This window comes from Molossus molossus, unplaced genomic scaffold (genome assembly GCF_014108415.1).
Source record: "Molossus molossus isolate mMolMol1 unplaced genomic scaffold, mMolMol1.p scaffold_m16_p_11, whole genome shotgun sequence".
Taxonomy (NCBI): Eukaryota; Metazoa; Chordata; class Mammalia; order Chiroptera; family Molossidae; genus Molossus; species Molossus molossus.
Window position 1 is genome coordinate 77,158,448 of NW_023425346.1, and position 20,614 is coordinate 77,179,061.

Here is a 20,614-nt window from a genome sequence, read left to right on the forward strand (position 1 = left end):
CTATGAAGTCACCTGCAAGTGTGATGTAATAAAATAACTTAATTACATTTAACTTAAAAGTTAATTTTTACAACAACAGTAAATTTACTTCAATTAAAAATTAAGTCTGGAAATATATGTATTTCCATTTTCTGCTAATACTATCAATTATCCTAAACAATTTTGTTTACTGGTAAGGTTCACTGTGCATAAATCCTAAAATCAAAGACAGGGATTTTGCATCACCCTGGACAGGTCACACTGTGAATTATAAATTACAGCCTCCTACCCACATGGTATTCTCCTCCCTCAACTTTGTTGCATTATACGGCTTCTAAGTACCATTTCCAATGACAGGTGTCAAATTCCTGTCGTAATACATATGGTCAGTACTTTAGTGCTAAGTGACCTCATAATCTACATATTTAACAGAAAAGATCCTGTTTATAGACACTCTTTTCCTTTTAAAATTTAAAATGTAGATGAAGTATGTTAGACAGTGATCCATATCTGCCTACTATATGGCATCTGCCATGCCCGCTTGCGTATATAAATTATTTTAGTTGTAGTTGAATGATAAGTATTAACTATTTAAATATATGCTTTTCAGGATTTCATTTTAGAATGAATATACATACCCCTCTTTCCACATGGATTAAAAACTGATTTAAAAATTATGAGTTATTTAAACCCAAGCTTCATAAAAATAAATTAAATAAAATTTGAAGGAACATAAAAATAAATGATCTGCTATCCTTACAAAATGCAAAACATAATATTTTCATTATAAAGCTGATCTTAAACAATTACCTATCTAAACCAAATATTTAGCAAAAATGCCTAACATCAGTAACATCAGATTAGGGACTGTTCCTCTAAAACAAATATACTTCTCTTATTAAAAACTAATACAATAGCTACTAAAGGACTACTAACATGACTAAAATATTATAATTCCAAAGATCTTCTAAGCTAGTCCCTATTACATGATAAGCTATATTAAAAAAGGAAAAGGCTGCAACAGAGCAGGAAGACTGAAAAATGGAACTGCTATGTCACATCAATTTATTGATGAATATTCATTGCAATATGCTAAGTGGTTAACTCCATGCTTTCTCTGACAGTGAATCTAAGGTTATAAACTGAGCAGTAAAGAATGCATAAAAGTAGCAGTTACTTTTAAAAGGACAAATCTCTTGTCAATGAAAGCTAAGACTAGGTTTAATGAACCATTGAATTTTTACCTTGAGTTAACATCAAAATTGTGATGTATTTTGGTGAGATGGAAAGAAAAGCTGTTCTGTAAATTAAACTGCACCTAGAAATAACACCAAAGAATGAAATTCCAGTTGTCGGAATAATCTGTGACAATGGAATAGGTTAATCAAAGTTAAATCATCTGTGAAATGGGTGGCTTTTGTTAAACTGGAGGGAGTCTTCAGAGCAAGTTTTCTCATCTGTATGTCATATTACATTTAAGAGACATCTAAAATAAGAATAAACCACAAAGTACACTTTGAATCGTTTAAAAATATTTAACTCATTTAACAGGTAATACACAAGATCCTAGAAAATCCTCACTAAACACTGATACTTTTCAATCTATCACTTACCACGATTAATTCTCAAAATGAAGTGAAAAACAAATCTCATCATTAGTATATTAATGTTGCTTAGGAAATAAACTTGTTTTTATTATACTGGTGTACACTATTTTAAGATAATTTAAAATACAATGAAGAATACCTAATATAAAAAGCAGTCTGATTATGCATGATACAAAGGAAGTTGTCACTGAGTTCTAAAAATCAGGTAATTTGTTGCACATAAAAATATACTTTAATTTGCAAAAAGTCAACATGAATAATTTTATGAACATCTTTCAGAAATTAAGAATAGTAGAGGAAAATGCTGCAATCAGTTTACAAATACAGGTAAATATAAATAATTTTCCTTTAAAATTTTCAAAATAATCCTTTTCTGGATCAACATCATTTTGAATGACTTCATTTCAATCCATTTGTCCATAATTTCATCTTCTTATACCTTACTCTTTAAAATCATTAATAAGAAAGTTTATATTGGGACAAATCTTCATGAAAGTATCAGTGGAATCTATTCCTTTTATTTTTTTTAAACATCTAGAGTATGATGTAAGGTCATAATGATTAGGTTAGATAACCTATAGGATTCCTTCCTCTTTAAATATCTGTTTCTAAAAATAGCAACAACAAAAAATCCATATTGAGAGATGGTTGAGAAAAAGTAATGCCATTTTCAAAAAGAGCTAAAAATTTTTATTTATTTACTTATTTTTAAATAGTTATTTATTTTAATCCTTACCTGAGGATATTTTTCCATTTATTTCAGATAGAGTGGGAGGGAGGGAGAGAGAAGGGGAGAGAGGGACAGGGGGAGAGAGAGAGAAAGAGAGAGAGGGAGAAACACTGATGTGAGAGAGACACATCGACTGGTTGCCTCCAGCATGACCCTGACCAGGGCCGGGGACAAACCACAAACAAGGTATGTGCCCTTGACCAGAATCGAACCCATGACTCCTTGGTCTGTGGGGTGACACTCCAATCACTAAGCCAAACAGGCCAGGGCTACTTATTTTTAAATAGTTTTTATTGATTTTTTTAGAGACAGAGGAAGGGAGAGAGAGATAGAACCATCAGCTGCCTCCCGCAACCCCCCCACCAGGAATCGAGCCCACAACCTGGGCATGCACCCTGACCGGGAATCGAACCAGGACCTCTCAGTCCATGGGACGATGCTCAATCCACTAAACCATATCAGCTGGGCAAGAGTTAAAAACATTTAAAAGGTAAAGGAAGAAAGTAACTTTTCAGGAGTGTATCTGTGGGCACCATGCTCCTGCCATGAGAAGCTTTTTACCTGCCGGGAACAAAATTGACTGAGGTGGCATGTTCCTAGTCAATTTCATTCACAGTAGGTGCTGTAAGACAGCAAAGAACAGTTCAGAAGCAGTACTACTAACTTATAGAGTAAACTTGAAAGCAAGACGATGGCTTGAATGGAAGAAAAGAAAAACAAGGCAGAATAAAAACTACTGCTTTTTAAAAGAATAGATTCAGCCATTTAAAAATATGAGAGAAAGGTATGAGTTAAATCTAAGACCAATTTTTATCTTTGATTTGGTAACTCACATTACTTCCGCACTGATTACACTGCCTAATTTACTATCTGTTACACTCAAATTGTGATTTCTGCAATTTTGTCTCATGGTGAGTTTTGGAATTTATTACATAATTCTTCAATGGGAACCAGCCAGGCTAAGTTTGAGAACCACTGTATTAAAGCAATGGATAAGTACAAGTACAGTTAAACATAAAGTGTTTTCATGATAAAACCTTAATTTTAGAGTTTTTTCTTTCCCCTCTTTCTATAAACTTTTACAAATTGGGAAAAGAAACTTAATGTAAAACACTTGACATGAAAATAACTAACGATACAGAATGCAAGTTCTCATTTTTATAAATAGTTCCAAAGGCAAAGGATGGCCCCTTGGGATCAGGATACTTTTCTCACTCTCCTTTATTTATTATATACCTCAACCTGAAACTAAAAAATACAAAACAAAGAAAGGATAATCTAGTGCCTTCATATATAGCATACACTCAATAAACTTGTAGAATCAATTAATACTTATTAGGTCAAAATTAAATACAGAACATTGTAAAATTAATATCCAAGTCTAGTCCTCACAGGAAAATTTTAAAGGTATTTTTGCATCAGTGGTGCTGATTAAAAACTGGGCTCAGTTCACTCATCTTGTCACTTCACCTTCTATTAGTGAAGAAAAATTCTATTTAACACAATGAAAAATCAAAGCTGTTTTTTCATTATTCTTATATAATCACTATAAAACAGTATTACCCTGATGCATATACCAATAAATAAGTTAACAATGCTATCCTTTAATGAAGTATTTTTCAAACTACAAGTCTAAACCAATAAATTTAGTACACAATGGTCAACATTTAAAAAAATGAAATATGGTAAGATAACGGAAGATGTTATTTCATAAATTTTTTGTTTCAGTTAATCATCTGTATCTATGTTTGTGACGGATTGCAATATTAATTGATTTCTACCACAGGTTAACTATCTTGAAAGCATAAAAGTGCTGCTACAGTGGCAGCATGAGAGAGAAAGCACATTTTGGAATCAGTCAGACCTGATTTAGAATCTTAACTACTAGCTATATGACCCTTGATAAATTATCTCTTTCAGCTTCAGCTTCTTCATGAGCAAACAGAACCAATACTTATCCCTAAGGGTTTTGGTGAGAAAATTTGAGGTAATGTAAAGTGCCTCACACTATACCTGTAGTAGGCACTCTTCGCTGTTAAAATTATCAGTAATCAATTTAAACATGAAGTTTGAAGAAGTGCTATAAATGAATAGCTAAAATAATATATTCGAAAGATGCTAACAGGCTCAATTTTGTTCAAAGCCTTCAGAGGAATACATAGAACACAAAATAACAGCACACGTTTGTAGCTACATAGTGTGTCATCATGATATTTAAGAAGGCTATAAAGGAAAATCTGTAACGGTCTCATTTATGGATCTAAGAGCAAATAAGATTACAATACAAGATAGTCATTAAAACCAAGAACTGAGACTAATCATGCTTTTTCACACAATTTTATCAATAATTATAACATTAAGACTTGAAAATAATCTATTTTCCCAGTAGTTACTTCCAGAGTAAACACATGAAAATAAACATCCCAAGCAAGCAAAATCATTCCCCTAAAAGTAATTAATTCCTTTACCAAATATATGATTACTTACTATAGGCCAGGCATTACAGCACTGAAGAAGAAAATTTGAAAAAGAGGTGAAGTATGATGATTCTAAAGACTTGCCCAAATAAATTCAAACTGAAAAGAATACAGTTTATCTTGTACTTCTGGGTCATCAGCTTATCTCACAAAAATCATGATCACTCTAATTTTTTTAATTACATGCAAAATAAAAATAGAGGAAAATTTTTTGAAATATGTCTTTTTTTTTAATCCTCACCTGAGGACATTTTCCTTTTTATTTTTTTGTTCAGATAGAGTGGGAGGGAGAGAGAGGAAGAGAGAGAGAGAGAAACATCACGTGAAAGGGACACATCAGGTGGCTGCCTCCCACATGACCCCAACCAGGGCCCAGGACAACTTGCAACCGAGGTACATCCCTTGAACGAAATCAAACCCACAATTCATTGGTCCGCGGGCTGACGCTCTAGCCGCCGAGCCAAACCGGCCAGGGCTGAAATATGTCAGTCTTAAATATGCAGCTATATATCAAATTAGTTCAAAGGCAGTAAGTTACATGTTTATATTTTAAAACTTATATGCATCTCAAAAATAAGCAATTAAAAATGAAAATTTCAAGGACATAAAACCATTCATGTATGTATATATATTTGTGTGTGTGTACACACATGTACAGAATTTTTGAAAAAATATATCATAGACAACTGACTGAAAACAAAATATGAACAATGGCTATTATACAGTGGTATCATAGATATTTCTTCTTTATATTCCTTCTGTATTTTCTGAATTCTCTGTTATATACTATTATTATGATTAGAAAAAATTATTTTTAAAAACCAAAGTCTTCACTTAAACTGAATTATATGTTACAACAGGCATTACCCAAAATAGCTTCAGAACACTTTACATTTTAAACGATCCAAAATGTATTTCCTAAGTATAACAATATAACTAAAAATAAATCTCCAAATAAATAGATGGAGGGAAAAAAGCCTAATTTATTTTTTAAATGAGTCATTGTTCCTCCTCTTGGCCATTCTGCTCACTTTCTGAGTTAACATATCTAATAATGTAGCTCCAAAAAGACAGACATTATAATACTTGATTTAATATAATAGTTAATAAAGTAGTATTTTCTGGAAATTATGGAATCCTGCAGTATTAGTATTCTCCATACCTGATAGTTCAACATTATCTTTTCTTTTTTCTTTTTTTAAGTTGTTTATATCTCTAACAAGTTTACCATCAGTGGGTTTTTTTCTGATAAGATGAGGATTTTGCACCTGTGAAAACTATCTTACCAACCAATGGAGCAGCAGCAACAAAAATAATGTATCCACAGAAATGAACATTTACACGGTCAAGTAAAAAAAAAAAAAACTTGTAATACTTGACTTAATATACTAGCTGGTTTGGCTCAGCAGTACAGCGTTGGCGGGTTCGGTTCTGGCCAAAGGCATGTACCTTGGTTGTGGTTCGTTCCCAGCACTGGTTGGGTTTGTGCAGGAGGCAACCAGTCAACATGTTCCTCTCATGTCAACGTTTCTCTCTCTCCCCCTCCTACTCTATCTGAATATAAATGGAAAAATGTCCTCGGTTGAGGATTAAAAATAAAAATACTTAGATAAGCCCTGGTAGGTTTGGCTCAGCGGTTGGAGCATTGGCTCATGGACCAGAGAGTCCTGGGTTTGGTTCCCACTAAGGGGATGTACCTCGGTTGCAGTTCGTCTCCGGCCACAGTTGGGGTCGTGTAGATGGCAGCCACTTGATGTGCCTCTCTCACATCGATGTTTCTCTCTCTCTTCCTCCCTCCCACTCTATCTAAAGATAAGTGCAAAAATGTCTTCGGGTGAGGATTAAAAAAAGTAATAATAAAAAAAAAAAAGTAAAAAACAGAGCTCAGGCATCATTTCCTTATTAAAAAAAAAAACTTAGATAAAATGTTACCCTGATTTCCTCAAAATTTTCAAAGTGTAATTGTATGTAAGATAATGTCAACTCCTTTGGGAACAAGATGGAAGTGAAAGGAAAAATTTAAGGTATTTATTTCATTTCTCCTCAGTGGACAAAAAGGGAGAATTATAAAAAGTGCATGTGATGATCTACTACTAAGTAAAAAAAACACTTGAAAAATACTTATACTAATTTTCTTTGGTAATAGCTAGGGATTTTACAGATTTCCCCGCCCTCCTTCCTTTTCCTTACCTGTATTTTCTGGGCTTTCTGCAATGAATATTACTTTTGTTGCTCTTTAAGAGAGAAACATGGTAATTTAACTGAGATTTTAAAAATAAATTTTGATAGTTTTTATGTTTGATATTCTATAACTAGGAATAAATTTCCCTGGCTAGGGAGAAAAAAATGTTCCTTATGCACAGACTGCTAAAAGGATAATTTATCAGGGGCCCACAATTTCAAAATATGAACAACTCTAAAATCCATAACTTATCTGGTGGTAAACCCAGACATGACCAGTGGTAAAGCTATTTATAATATCATTTATCTTACTTAGTTTGAATATTCTTATCTTTTGCTGCCCAAATAGTAATGCCCAAGATGCTGCTGTAGTGTTTACATATGGTACACACTACTTTTCTGAAATCTGAAAAATTCTGATTTCAAATACATATATGACTCCAAAGTTTTCAGATAAGAAACTGCATATCTGTATTAGGGATCTTACGTAAACCTCTCATATGTATGACATAAATGTATTAGCCTCACTGGGAAAAACAAAAATTAGCATATTTATCAACGTTATGCTTGAATCATTAGCTATCTGATAAAATTTTAAAGTTTTTTTTTTTTTTTAATCCTCACCCGAGGATATTTTTCCATTTTTTGTACAGATAGAGTGGGAGGGAGAGAGAGGAAGGGAGAGAGAGAGAAACATCGATGTGAAGGGACACATCGAGTGGCTGCCACCCGCACGACCAACCAGGGCCGGGGACAAACTGCAACCGAAGTACGTGCCCTTAGCGGGAACCGAACCCGGGTCTCTCCGGACCGCAGGCCGACGCTCTAACCGCTGAGCCAAACTGGCCAGGGCTATCTGATAAAATTTTAAAAATGAGTCCCGAGTGTAAAAATGCTAACTTCTTCAGGTTTAAGAATTAAAGAATTCCACATTCAATATAATATGTGTGTATATTTCTCTCCATTACACACAGATTGAAAGCTTCTATATAATCAACATTAAATCCTTCAATCATATAAAAGGAAGTTTAAGAATATAGATATAATTATAGCATTACAACATACCAGAATACAGTATGTTCTACAGAAAATAATTTATATGATTTCACTCACTGTGGGATACATGCTCTTTTAGGGAAGCATTGTGCTCAATGACAGAGAAACAGAACATTCCTATGCAAATCTGCTTCTAAAACTGTACATATTAATGACAAAATAAAGATTGACTTAAACTTATGTCAACAACATTAAACTATACATACAGCTTATAGTTTATTAACTTTAAAAGACAAAATTTTAAAACTCTAAAAAAACAAATACATAAATATAGAAACCCTAAAGCATTAGATTTACAATGTTCACCCCTAAGAAAATATGCCAAAAAATAAAAACAAAAAAGCATGAGAAAAAAAGAGATACAATCCACTTATTAAAAAATGAGGGTAGGGGATTAATGACAATCATATTAAAGATATTTACCTTCTTTGGGTTGAGCCATAACTGGAGTCTGAGTTTCCTTTGTATATGTCACAATTTCTCGAGGAGGAAAGTCAACTTGTGTAATTTTAGCCATTCCAAGTTTAATAGGTCCTCGTCTAAATAAAGTGAACACAAATGTTTTAAAATACAACAAATGATACAATGAACTACATCAAAACCATGTTATTTTGGAATAGTAAGAATTAAACATTGTGTATCCAACACTGTAATTTAAATCCCTGTTTTACTCAAGAAATTTTAGATGCACAATGAATTGGTTTTATCTTAACAAAAGAATTAGAAGGTAGCAAAAACAAAAGATATCTCTGAATCATTCAAGGTATTTATTTTTCACTTTAAAAAGGCAAATAATTTAGTTTCTTAGAGCAAAAGTGTGGTAATAATAGAGTAAGAGGATAGGTAATTCAGAGTGGTCTGATGAATATGGATGGTTATGAGGACTTTTTTTTTTAAAGCAGGGATATGATTCTTGACTGTTTTGAAGAGTCAGATAATATGGATCTCACTCAGACCACTTTCAGTTCCCTTTACCATTATGAGACTTCACTTTTAAGACTAAAAATAACTTTCTGTTGAAAACCTTTCTTTCTACTTATATTTTGTAGAAACTGAGAATCACATAGTCAACTTAGATTTTAAAATGAAATATTTAAACTCAAACTGCTAATATCTGTATGGTACATGCTGTCCTTGATTCATATATGAACAAAATGTAGAACAGATACTTTATACCTAAACTAAAGCAACAGATCTTTTGAATACCATTAAACTACTAAAGTCACTTCTATTTTAAATAGAGGGAAAACATTCTTTTTTGACAAAGAGAAGAAAGTTGTGGCTGAGGAAAATAGAAAAATAAAAAATATTTTTTATCAGGTTTCTGGGGGATCTTTTCTTGGTTATTATAATAGATGTTTAAACTCTAAACCAAATAAAGTATGTATCCAAACTCCCAAAGAAGTTCTCAATTATAAAGCTGTCTTAAAAGGATATCTAAAAGATGTTGCTGTAAGTTCCAGAATATCAATCAGGATATCTGAAATATACATATATATCATTGGTAATGTAATAACTTCATTTTCAAAATCCTGTATAAAAATGTGTAATAAAATTATTACATTTAAAAAATGTATTTTCTCTAAGGTTCTAAATGTGGGCCATAAGAAATGTTAACTGTGTTTTCTACTTTAGGAATACCTTAGCCTTAAAGAAAAAGAGCATTATCAAAGAATTAAATGAGCCCTGGCCGGTTTGGCTCAGCGGTTAGAGCGTCGGCCCTCGGACCAAAGAGCCATGGGTTTAATTCCGGTCAAAAGCACGTACCTCGGTTTCGGGTTTGATCCCTAGCCCTGGTTGGGGTCATGTGGGAGGCAACCAATCGATGTGTCTCTCTCACATCAATGTTTCTCTCTCTCTCTCTCTCTTTCTCTCTCTCTCTCTCTCTCTCCTTCCCTCCCTCCCTCTACTCTATCTGAAAATCAACAGAAAAATATTCACAGGTGAGGATTAAAAAAAAAGTACTTAAATGAAAAAATGTAAGTACATTTTAACAGTCTAGTATTTTAAGAATAAAATTTGAAATAAAAAACATTACATTCTGATTTTTATGATGTGAGTCATGTGATAAAGAAAGCACTCACATATCTGGAGAAAATGGTCAAGCCAAACAACATTAAAATAAGTTACTAACTTGAATACATATAGGACCTAATAGATAAAAGTCACAATATCACAACAAACAAAATATTCTATGATTTAAAGGTAGAAGGGTAGGGAGGTAATACCTCACTTATCCAAAGCTATGTTTACTGAGAAACAGGAAGCAACTGGGGGGTGGGAGAGCCTCGGGGCAGCCAATAGGGAGGCCTTCCAGCTAATGTGCAAGAAGCTCATATACTTTTCTTATCTGCAATTCAAGGCTTATTTATCCTTACTTTAGCCATGATTCCAAAGGTATTGGTTATATTTTAGAAGCTGCAAATTATCAAGGGAAAATAGCTGTCTTAGTCAGGCACTGTGGCAGCAGCAAACATTTATATTTTGCATTGGGGACTAAAATAAATAAATGAGTGAATAAATGAACTAATAAATAAACAAATAAACCAATAGCAATCTGGGTATGGCCACAGTGTAGAGACCAACAGCTCTGTTGTTCTCAAAATGTCAGAAATCATCACTGCATTTTAATATAGAAAAATAAATTAATATTCATAGCAAGTAACCCAGAAAAGATTTAATTACATGTAGAATATGTATTATGTGGGAACTTTGTAATATATATTTTAAAAGCTTACATAAAAATATAGAAATAATAAAAGTAATCTGCACACTTAAATTGGCAGATACAGGGCATCTAGAAAATCAGATACATAGATTTCTTTCATGAAACGATAGAGGATAAATGAGGTGTCACAGTAAAATAATTCTTGTCCTAACTATATACTGCATATTACAAATTTGAACAAAATAAAATTAGGACAGTTTCACAAAGAATCAAATTAATTATAAAAAAGGGAAGGTAATAAATCTATTCAATACCCCAAATCGGAATCTGAGTGAAGCTGAAGAACTGATGGATCTGTATCCCAATGCAGCGTCCTAAATGGTTGTAGGACAACCATGAAGCATTAGCAGAAAAGGCCATAAGTTAGTCAAGCAAATACACTTTATGAATAGCTAAAATACTGTTCACAATTTAAAACCACTTGTTCAGGTTAGTATGAAAAGAACACCAGGTATCACTCAATGCTCTAGTGCATGCAATAAGCACAATACGGTTGAAGATGCAAACATATAACCTAGAATAGTTAAAAGGCAGTTTTTTCAGATTAAGGGAAACTAATAATGCACAATAATAGATAAGAACAGCCAAGCATTCAACAATACAAATAATACATTATTTTTGGATGATAACAAGCTGGACTATATAAATAGTTTAAAATTTAAGTTTCCTAATAAAAAAATTAGTAAAAATATCTTAGTTAACATATTATAATCTTGCCCAAAGCATTTAATGTGTGCAGGAAATTGTCATATTGGTAAAAGGAAATGAGTCAACACATAAGCCTTTCGGTAAGAAAGCCAAAGACTATTCCACTGGGATATAAAAAAGCTAAAGTTTCCAAAATGTGACCCTTATGTAATTTATGGGTTAAGCACTGCCTTGGGCTTACATGTCATCTGCTTTAGAAAGCAGCTGAAGATTTGTCTCTAGGAAAAAAATAGACTTTTCCCAGAAAATATTTATTTTATGTTCAAGTTTTACTTGAACTAAATTTTTGGAGATTATCAATCCTAAATAAATATTCAGTTGTGCTTTAGCCTTGCCTACTGGGATCTTTACCACTTAAGTGAAATCTAGTCATTACTAAAACAAAGGTACTTTGTTACACTGGTATTCTTACAGGTTAGTGATATATAAAATGATTATGTACAGTACTGTATGATGCTCACTATTAAAAAGTTAAGCACAATGATTCAGTGCTAATATTTTTGTTAAAATATTAGCTTCTCATGTAAGTTACAATGTACAACTAAATCTACTATAATATTTAAATACAACAAATGATTTCTGTATTTTACTTGCCTATACAATTTATCAATAAAAACAATCAGTTGACTTGAACTAGAGGTATTTTTCATTTTAGAAATATAAAGATTTTGGGATTTAAATAGTGTGCGTATGCCAAGAAAAAAGAGGCCACAATGAAGATTTACTATGTACAAAGCAATGAAGAACAAACTTGGGCTTTGTTAAACAAGGGGTTCTATGAGATGCTCTCCAAGGAATGTTCTATCCATAGCCTTTACATTATATGAGAGCTTTTGCTGTTATTAGTGAAATAGAACTCCTTGTTGAAGATGTCATTTTAGTCTAACATCGAGTAAAATTTTGCTGCAAAATACAACGAGTACAGAAAACATACTGAACATATAGGATTATATTTATTAAAGGCATCTGCAGACATATGAAGTAAAACTCCAATATAATTCAAAAGCCGGAGAAACTGATCAAGAATGGAAAAAAAGGAACAAGAGGCAAGGCTTTCCCAATAGAATAACTGCTGCTACTTAAGTTTTAAAGATAATTCTGTGCTTGAGAAAGTAAACAGAAACCTAGTGAAATGTAACTTCCTAATCTGCAAAGTTAGAGAAATACCATTTTTCATGGCCTCTTATATTTATTCATCAATTACCAGTAGACTCAATAAAAATTTTTGGCATTTAGAAACAATGATTTTGACATTATTTCAATATCATATTTGAAAATGTCTAATATATCTTTTTCCTATCCCTGAGTGTACTAATCTTAGACTGTCTCGGCCATCTCATACACCTTCATGCATTTTCCTTTTATATTTCTTCTTCTTCTCTTTATTCTTTCATTATTATCATGCCTGCTCAATTTGAGTTCATTCTGTTTCATTTTCAGAAACTATTCTTTTACAAAGCCATATCTTTAACAATGCTATTATTTTACTGACAATAGTACCAATTAATCAACAATATTAATTATCTTTCTACTGTGGAATCTGGAGATGATTTAGTGGAAGTCACAGTTTTCTATTTTCATGTGCGTGTGTACAATGAACAAATGAACATACTCAGGCCTAATGAAAATCAATGTTTAAAATGAGTTCAAAGGAGACAATGTATGCACTAGGACTAAAAAGGTTGCCCTGGCTGGTTCGACTCAGTGGTTAGAGCGTCAGCCTGCGGTCTTGAGAGACCCGGGTTCAGTTCCCGCTAAGAGCACGTACCTCGGTTGCAGTTTGTCCCCGGCCCCAGTTGGGGTCGTGTGGGTGGTGGCCCGTTGATGTCTCTCTCTCTCTCTCTCTCTCTCTCTCTCTCTCTCTCGCATCGATGTTTCTCTCTCTCTTACTCCCTCCCTCCCTCTCATTCTAGCTGAAGATGAATGCAAAAATGTCCTCGGGTGAGGATAAAAAAAAAAAGATATGCCACCTCATTCAAAATGAGGAATTTTTCCCTCCCCAGTTAGAAACTAATTTTATATTCATTCTCCAATAAGAATAAATACCCTTAAAGATATTTAAATACCTATTTTCTTGTTTTATAACTTATATTTAAAGTCTTCACTTTATTTTATTTATTTTTAATTGTTGAAATACAGATGTCCCCTCCTTCCTCCCCCCGACCCCCTGCTTCCACCCCCCTCCTTCTTTCCCCAACCTAATGTCTGTGTCCACTGGTTGTACATATATACATATAAGTTCTTTGGTTTATCTCCTCTCATCCCTCCCCCAATCCCTCTGAAGTTTGTCAGTCTGTTCCCAACTTCTGTGACTCTGAATCTGTTTTGATTGACAGCTTATTTTGTTCATGACGTTCCACAAATAAGTGAGATCATGTGGTACTTGTCTTTTTCTGACTGGCTTATTTCACTCAGCATAATACTGTCCAGGTCTCTCCATGTTGTCTCAAAGGGTAAGAGATCTCTCTTTCTTACAGCTGCATAGTACTCCATTGTGTAAATGTACCACAACCATTTTATCCACTCATCTACCGATAGACACTGGGATTGTTTCCAGATCTTAGCTATTGTAAAAAGCACTGCTATGAACAGATGGGTGTATATATTCTTTCTGAGTGTTGTTTCAGGCTTCTAAGGATATATTCCTAGAAGTGGAATCACTGAGTCAAATGGCAATTCCATTTTTTATTTTTTGAGGAAGCACCATATTGTTTTCCACAGCAGCTACACGAGTCTGCATTCCCACCAACTGCATTCTCCACATCCTTGCCAGCACTTGTTTGAAGATTTGATGATGGCAGCCATTCTGGCAGGTGTGAGGTAGTATCTCATAGTCGTTTTAATTTGCATATTTCTGATGATTAGTGACCTTGAGCATTTTTTCATATGTCCCTTGGCCATTTGTATATCCTATGTGGAGAAGTGTCTATTGAGGTCCTCTGGCCTACATAAAGATTTTTAACTAGCTATGTTTAATTTCATTTTAGCTGTCACAAGAAGTAAAAAAGTACGATGTTGTTAAAGATTTGTCATTTGTGTGTGTGTGAGAGAGAAAAAGAGAGAGAGAGAGAGAGAGAGAGAAGTAATAATACTTTTCCCAACATGATTTTTGGAAAGAAGCTGAAATTTTACTGAATTTTTGAAAAGCAAGACCCAACAAGTGTGCGGATCCTAAAACAAACATGAAATACAGTTCCACAAGGAAGATGCAAATTCAGGAAAACTTGGCAGGAAACACTCTTTTCTTTTTTCATTGAGGTATAATTGACACATAACATTATATTATTTTCAGGTATATGACATAATGATTCCATATTTGTATATATTATAAAATGATCACTATAATACATATAGTTAACATCACCACCATACAGTTATGAATTTCTTTTTCTTGCAATGAGAAGTTTTTAAAGATCTACTCTCTTAGTAACTTTCAAATATGCAATACAATGTTGTTAACTATAGTCACCATACTGTATATTATATCCCCATGACTTATTTATAACTGTAAGTTTATACCTTTTGACCCCCCTTTCACCCATTTTGCCCATCTCCTGCTCCTCATCTCTGGCAATCACCAATCTGTTCTATAGGCTTACTTATTAAGATACCACATATAAGTGAGGTTACATAGTATTTGTTTGTCTCTGTCTTATTTTACTTAGCATGATGTCCTCAAGGCAGTGAAAACCTTAATGTTTCCTTAGCAATTATTCCTTAGTCTTGATATTTTATGCATTATTATTTTGTACTTTAATTGTAACTAGTGAATTAACAGAGCAGAATTGGGTTTTTTAACTGTATTGTTGAGATTTTCAATTACTGAATGGGGAATTAAGCACAACAGAGAGGTTATACACTATTTATACTTCAAACAGTCACATATTAACCAATATAAAGTTTATTTAAATAGTAAACATTTAAATAAATTAATACCTCTATTTCAGTATAAAATTAGTAGCATAAAATCGGTTAACTATTCAATACTAAGTTAATCAAGGGTGACAGTTAAAATACTGTAAAGAAAAAGTTTCCCCCAATTTACCACAAACAATTTCTGTGCCATTTAGATTTCAAAATATTAAGACTAACTCAACGTAACTATTTAGTTGACAATGTCTGAGCACTAAATGCATTCTACCCTTACAATATTAAAAGAAAATTACTATACCTAGATCCCACTGCGCCATCTCCAGAGTCTTGGCTTCCAGCTTCACTTGGTGTGCTCACAGATTTGGAGGATGGAGACATAGGAGGAGGGACTAAATAGTGAAATAGACAGGTATCCGCTGTTACTACACGGAGAGGTTGCTCAGCTTATGACGTTTCAAAAGTAATTTAACATGAAGTAATTAACAAAAAAGAAAAAATAATGACAAACCAAAAAACAAAAATACATGAATGAAAATGAACAGTAGAAAGAAGAGGAGAAAGACAAAGTTAACAATGCATGCTGACGATTCATGCAATTTCTCTGGCAAAATGCATTTGGGCTTTATAGTAAAAAAAGATTATAGAAGAGTGCGTCTTCATCTCAGCCAACACCAAATGTGGGCACTAATTTTCAAAGGAAAGCATTCCTTCTCCCCTTTCTTTTTAAAATATGTTTTTATTGATTTTTTTTTTTTTTTTAGAAAGAGAGAGGAAGGGAGACAGAGATGGAAACATCGATGTGAGAAAGAAACATCAATCAGCTGCCTCCTGCAATCCCTTCACTAGGGATTGAGTCCGCAACGTGGGCATGTGCCCTGACCGGGAATCACTGAGCCTCACCGGCTGGGCACTTCTCCCCTTTCTAATGTCTCACTTTTAAGGTCATCAGATTATAAATAATATTTATAATTGCTGTCAAAATCAAAATATGCTTCAAAAGTCATTAACTCATTTTCTGAGATTTACTTTTAAATGTTAATTTTTGTCTAACAATTTTTTTCTTTCAAAAAATGTCTTAAATGATTTAATTTCCCCCCACCAAAAAAATAAAGGCCAATTTTAAAAAATGACTAGCTAAAGGAATGATTCCTTTAAAATGTCCATTAGTTTCCAGCAATTTGGGTGAAAAATGCAAACAGGCCATAAAACAGCATGCCTTCTAGACATGATGCATAACATAAAGTGATGCATGCAACTTAAACAAGGCAAGACTTATGATAACTTCCTTACCCCAGTATTCAGAAAAAACTGAAGTGTACAGACAAAGATACAGACACCCAAAATATTCTTAATCCCTTCTTATAGAAAAATACACATTTTTCATAGTATATAAAACAAACAGCAAATGCCTTCCCCTAAACTGTCACTTATAACATTATATACCAACAGTTGAGCGTGCATATTTCATGCTATTACATTTGTAAAACTTTTTTATTACCATTGCAGGGAGTATAGGAGGATCATCACTGCCATCTTCTGGTTAAATTTTACCATAATTGTTCCCAATCCCAAGTATCTTTTTAAAATAATTTTTCAAAGTACAATATTAACTGGCTAATACATTTTATGTTGAGCTGCAAGCCCTACTTTTACTAGTCTACTGAAAAGAAGGTAAGTTCCCAGTTACACAGGAACTGAAGAAATATGGTATTTATTTCTTTAATTAAAATTCTGTTTTTAGAATAGTCACATTCACTGAACCCTTAAAATTATGTTTACATGTTTATGCATGCTACAGTACAAACTGTGGGTTTGCTAATCTAACAAAATGTACAAGTTTAGTATAATGGATTACATCTTAAACATAGGTGCACAACTGATCATTCTATTATTTCAGTGGCAAATTCTACTGGTAACCAGTAAAATTAGAAGAAAAAAATCATAGCTAGAATGTTTGTTTCCTGAGATAGCGATTCATTATTACTTAAATTCCAAAAGACTATAAAAACATAATTAAATGTTTCTAATTTTGTGATTAAATCTCTCAGAAACAATGATAAAACCAAACTGCCTTCATCTAGTTCACATCCAGATAGTACTGTGCTAGGTGCTGCATGTATAATGCAAAGTAGCTAAAAATGACTTATATCTGAAATAAAAGAACATTAATACCCCTTAACTTCTCTTGTTACATTTCCTCATCTTTTGGTTCATCTATCACTATAAGGCTTCCCTTAGGCAAAGATCCAAATGGACAGGAATAAAGAGTAATATCTAACAGTGGTTTGCCACTATAAACAGTTAATTAATTCATAATGAGGCAACATAATGTTTTGATATTAAAGGTTTCCAAAGGAGAAATTTTGTGCCTTTCTAATTACATAATTTCATGCTTATGAAAATAATTTTTCTAAGTAACATAGAAAGATTGGAGGAAAATAGTGTACTCCTCTCAATTTAATTGTGATAAACTACAAAATTCTTTTTTATGTTTTTTTTCCCCTTTCTAGTGACCTCAAGTATCAATGATTCCACTCAACAAGTTCAGCAGTATCTTTCTTGGTTAAGACTACATTAAAAAAAAATATATATATATATTTATGCACGCACCCACACCCACACCCACATGTACATATAGATGCACACATGCATAAAATCTCAAATTCTTTATGGAAACATGTTAAATAGTTAATTATACAAACATAAATAAATATACTAATTTAAGTCAATTCTGAAATAAAATTTCAGAAATAAAAAATAAATCATAGGGGTGACGCTACCAAATTATCAGTTTCTCAGCCAGAAGCAAAATAAATCACCATAACTCCAAATGTGTAATTAGACAAAAATCTCCAACCTAGAACTACATTTTTTCTATTAAAACAAAAGTTTCCCAGCCACAATAAATAATGTATACTACAAGAAAGAACAAACCTAAAAAAAAGAATGTTAATAGAAAAAAAAATGAATGGTAGCTCTTTTGATGACTACCATATTTTAACCCAATTAGTCTAGAAAAATCAAAGAATACAGTAATTGCACAATAAGGCAATACCACCATACTCCCAGACTCTTAACAAATGACCCAAGAACAAATGAAAGCATGCATTTAGAGATTAAAAATAAAACAACAAACTGAACAACTCATTGTCTCTCAAATCTCAGAAAAGACTCAATTCTAGAATTCATTTTTAAAGATGAGTTAAGAGTCCAATCAGCTTTGAAAATAACATAAGCTATGAATAATAAATGACTTGCTTAATAACAGTGATTCAAACAGATCACCTTACTACACAGTTCTGTATATAAAATAGCCTGAAACAAACCTTTAAATGGTACAAAATAAGAGATTTAATAATAACATAAGTGAGTATGTAAATGAATTTAAACTTCTTAGAAGTTTAGAGCAAAGACACCCATTTCCTTGTTTGAGAACTAATGGAGAAACATAAATTATACTGAAAAACAAATCTACACAGCATTCACTGATCGTGTAGGTAATACTAAAAGGTTGTGACTCTCTAGGACAAAAAGCCAATTAAGACAGCCTTTCCCACCAGCTCAGATTTGGCCTTCCAGTGATATAAAATTAACATTGATGTCTTTTGGCGTGTGAAGAAACAACTAGAATATATAAAATATATATATGTATGTATATATATTTTATCCTCACCCGAGGACTTTTTTTTCCATTTTTGTTCAGATAGAGTGGGAGGGAGAGAGAGGAAGAGAGAAACATCTATGTGAAAGGGACACATCGACTGGTTGCCTCCTGCACGCCCCCAACCAAGGCCCGGACAAATCACAACTGAGGTACGTGCCCTTGGCCAGAACCAAACCGGCGACTCCTTGGTCCGTGGGCCGACACTCTAACCACTGAGCCAAACTGGGCAGGGCTAGAATATTATTAAAGCACAAAGGACCTGGGAATGTACCTAGATTTAGAATTAGAATTAAATTTGAGTTAATCACTGAGAACTACACAGAAGCCTCAGAGATGAAAGAAGCTACACAGCCCAATTATTTTTCAAGTAAAAGAAAGCCTCTGGCAAGAAGGGGCTTTTCCAGAAAGAAGAACCTAGGAAGGTAGAAAATCAAGGAAAGTATATGCAGGGAATGAAAGTGCTGGTAGAAGACAATGATATGGAAGGAGTGAGCTTCTGAGATAATCTGAAGTAGTAAGGCCTCTTCTAGGATACTTAGTATTCCAACGCAGCCCTTGTTACAATTATGCCCCCTTGTGGACACAAGTGCTCCTAGCCTGAAATAGTAATATCTGGGTAACTTTTTCATACCTTACTCTTTTTATCCTGAAAGCTATTGCTTTAAATCTTAAATCTCTGAAAACTAATTTCTCCCTTTTCTATGGCCCTTTCTCCTCATAATAAAGTTTATCTTCCACTAATCTCCCCTAAATGTTTCCTTTCCTTTATTCTCTTCAATATAATTCAAAGCATCAAAAATTTTTTTAAGAAATTAATAAAAATACAATTTTATAGAATTAAAATACTATAAGAAACTATTAAATTTAGACTAAAATCGCTTGAAAAAGTGACTTGGTACATGGAAAGTATTCTACCTAAAAATCTTTAAAATATTCAAAAGTTACAAGAGGAAAGGGGAAAGGAAAAAAATGTAGCAATACTTAGACTAGCAAACTTCTTTTGTTTCTTCTTAATAAAAGAAAATCCAGATAATAAACCATCACATTAATCAATTTACTCTATCCAACTGATACAGATTCAGGCTACAGAGTAATCGACAATATGTTTGCAATTGACAATCTCTTTAAAAGATGGTTAAAACAGTAGTTACATATACAAAAAGAGATTTGCTTTATTTTTTTGATCATCAATGTTTAAGAACTCCACATTTGATACATGTCTTGAATGCTGTCTAAAATTAACTTTCTTAAGACCTGCCACTTAAATTCAGTTTTTAAAAAAAGCCATAGTGGAAATTTCCACAATTTTAAACAGTAAGATTTTGCTGTTCCTTTTCAAGCAGAATGGCTTTTATTTGGCCTTACCAGCTATAAAGCCATATGACCTAATAACAATGGAACAAACACTTAAGTGTCTAGCCTGTGCTGGGCACCAGGGATAAAAATTTAATATGTATTCCCTACTTTCAGGGATTTCTGACAAAAAACAAAAACAGTCAAATGACCAAATAAATATCTACCAGTAAAGAGAACCTAAGAGGTTTTATCAGCCATATCTTAAAAAAAACAAAAAACTTTGATACACTAAAATAAAAAGTCCATTTTAAGAAA

The 20,614-nt window shown here is 33.0% G+C and overlaps 1 protein-coding gene across 7 annotated transcripts in view; it reads right to left on the reverse strand.

Annotated features, from left to right (window-relative positions):
- Positions 1-20,614, reverse strand: part of DYNC1I2 (dynein cytoplasmic 1 intermediate chain 2) — a 56,056-nt gene that overhangs the window by 25,786 nt on the left and 9,656 nt on the right. For 3 of the 7 annotated variants that reach the window (XM_036253866.1, XM_036253865.1, XM_036253863.1), the window contains 3 exons: positions 15,638-15,728; positions 11,013-11,072; positions 8,454-8,569 (listed from right to left, as the gene is read on the reverse strand). In XM_036253866.1, coding sequence (XP_036109759.1) covers positions 8,454-8,569; positions 11,013-11,072; positions 15,638-15,728 — 267 coding nt within the window. Of the gene's footprint in view, positions 1-8,453; positions 8,570-11,012; positions 11,073-15,637; positions 15,783-16,629; positions 16,648-20,614 lie in introns of all 7 variants that reach the window. The other 4 variants (XM_036253869.1, XM_036253868.1, XM_036253864.1 and 1 more) reach the window with 3 other exon arrangements.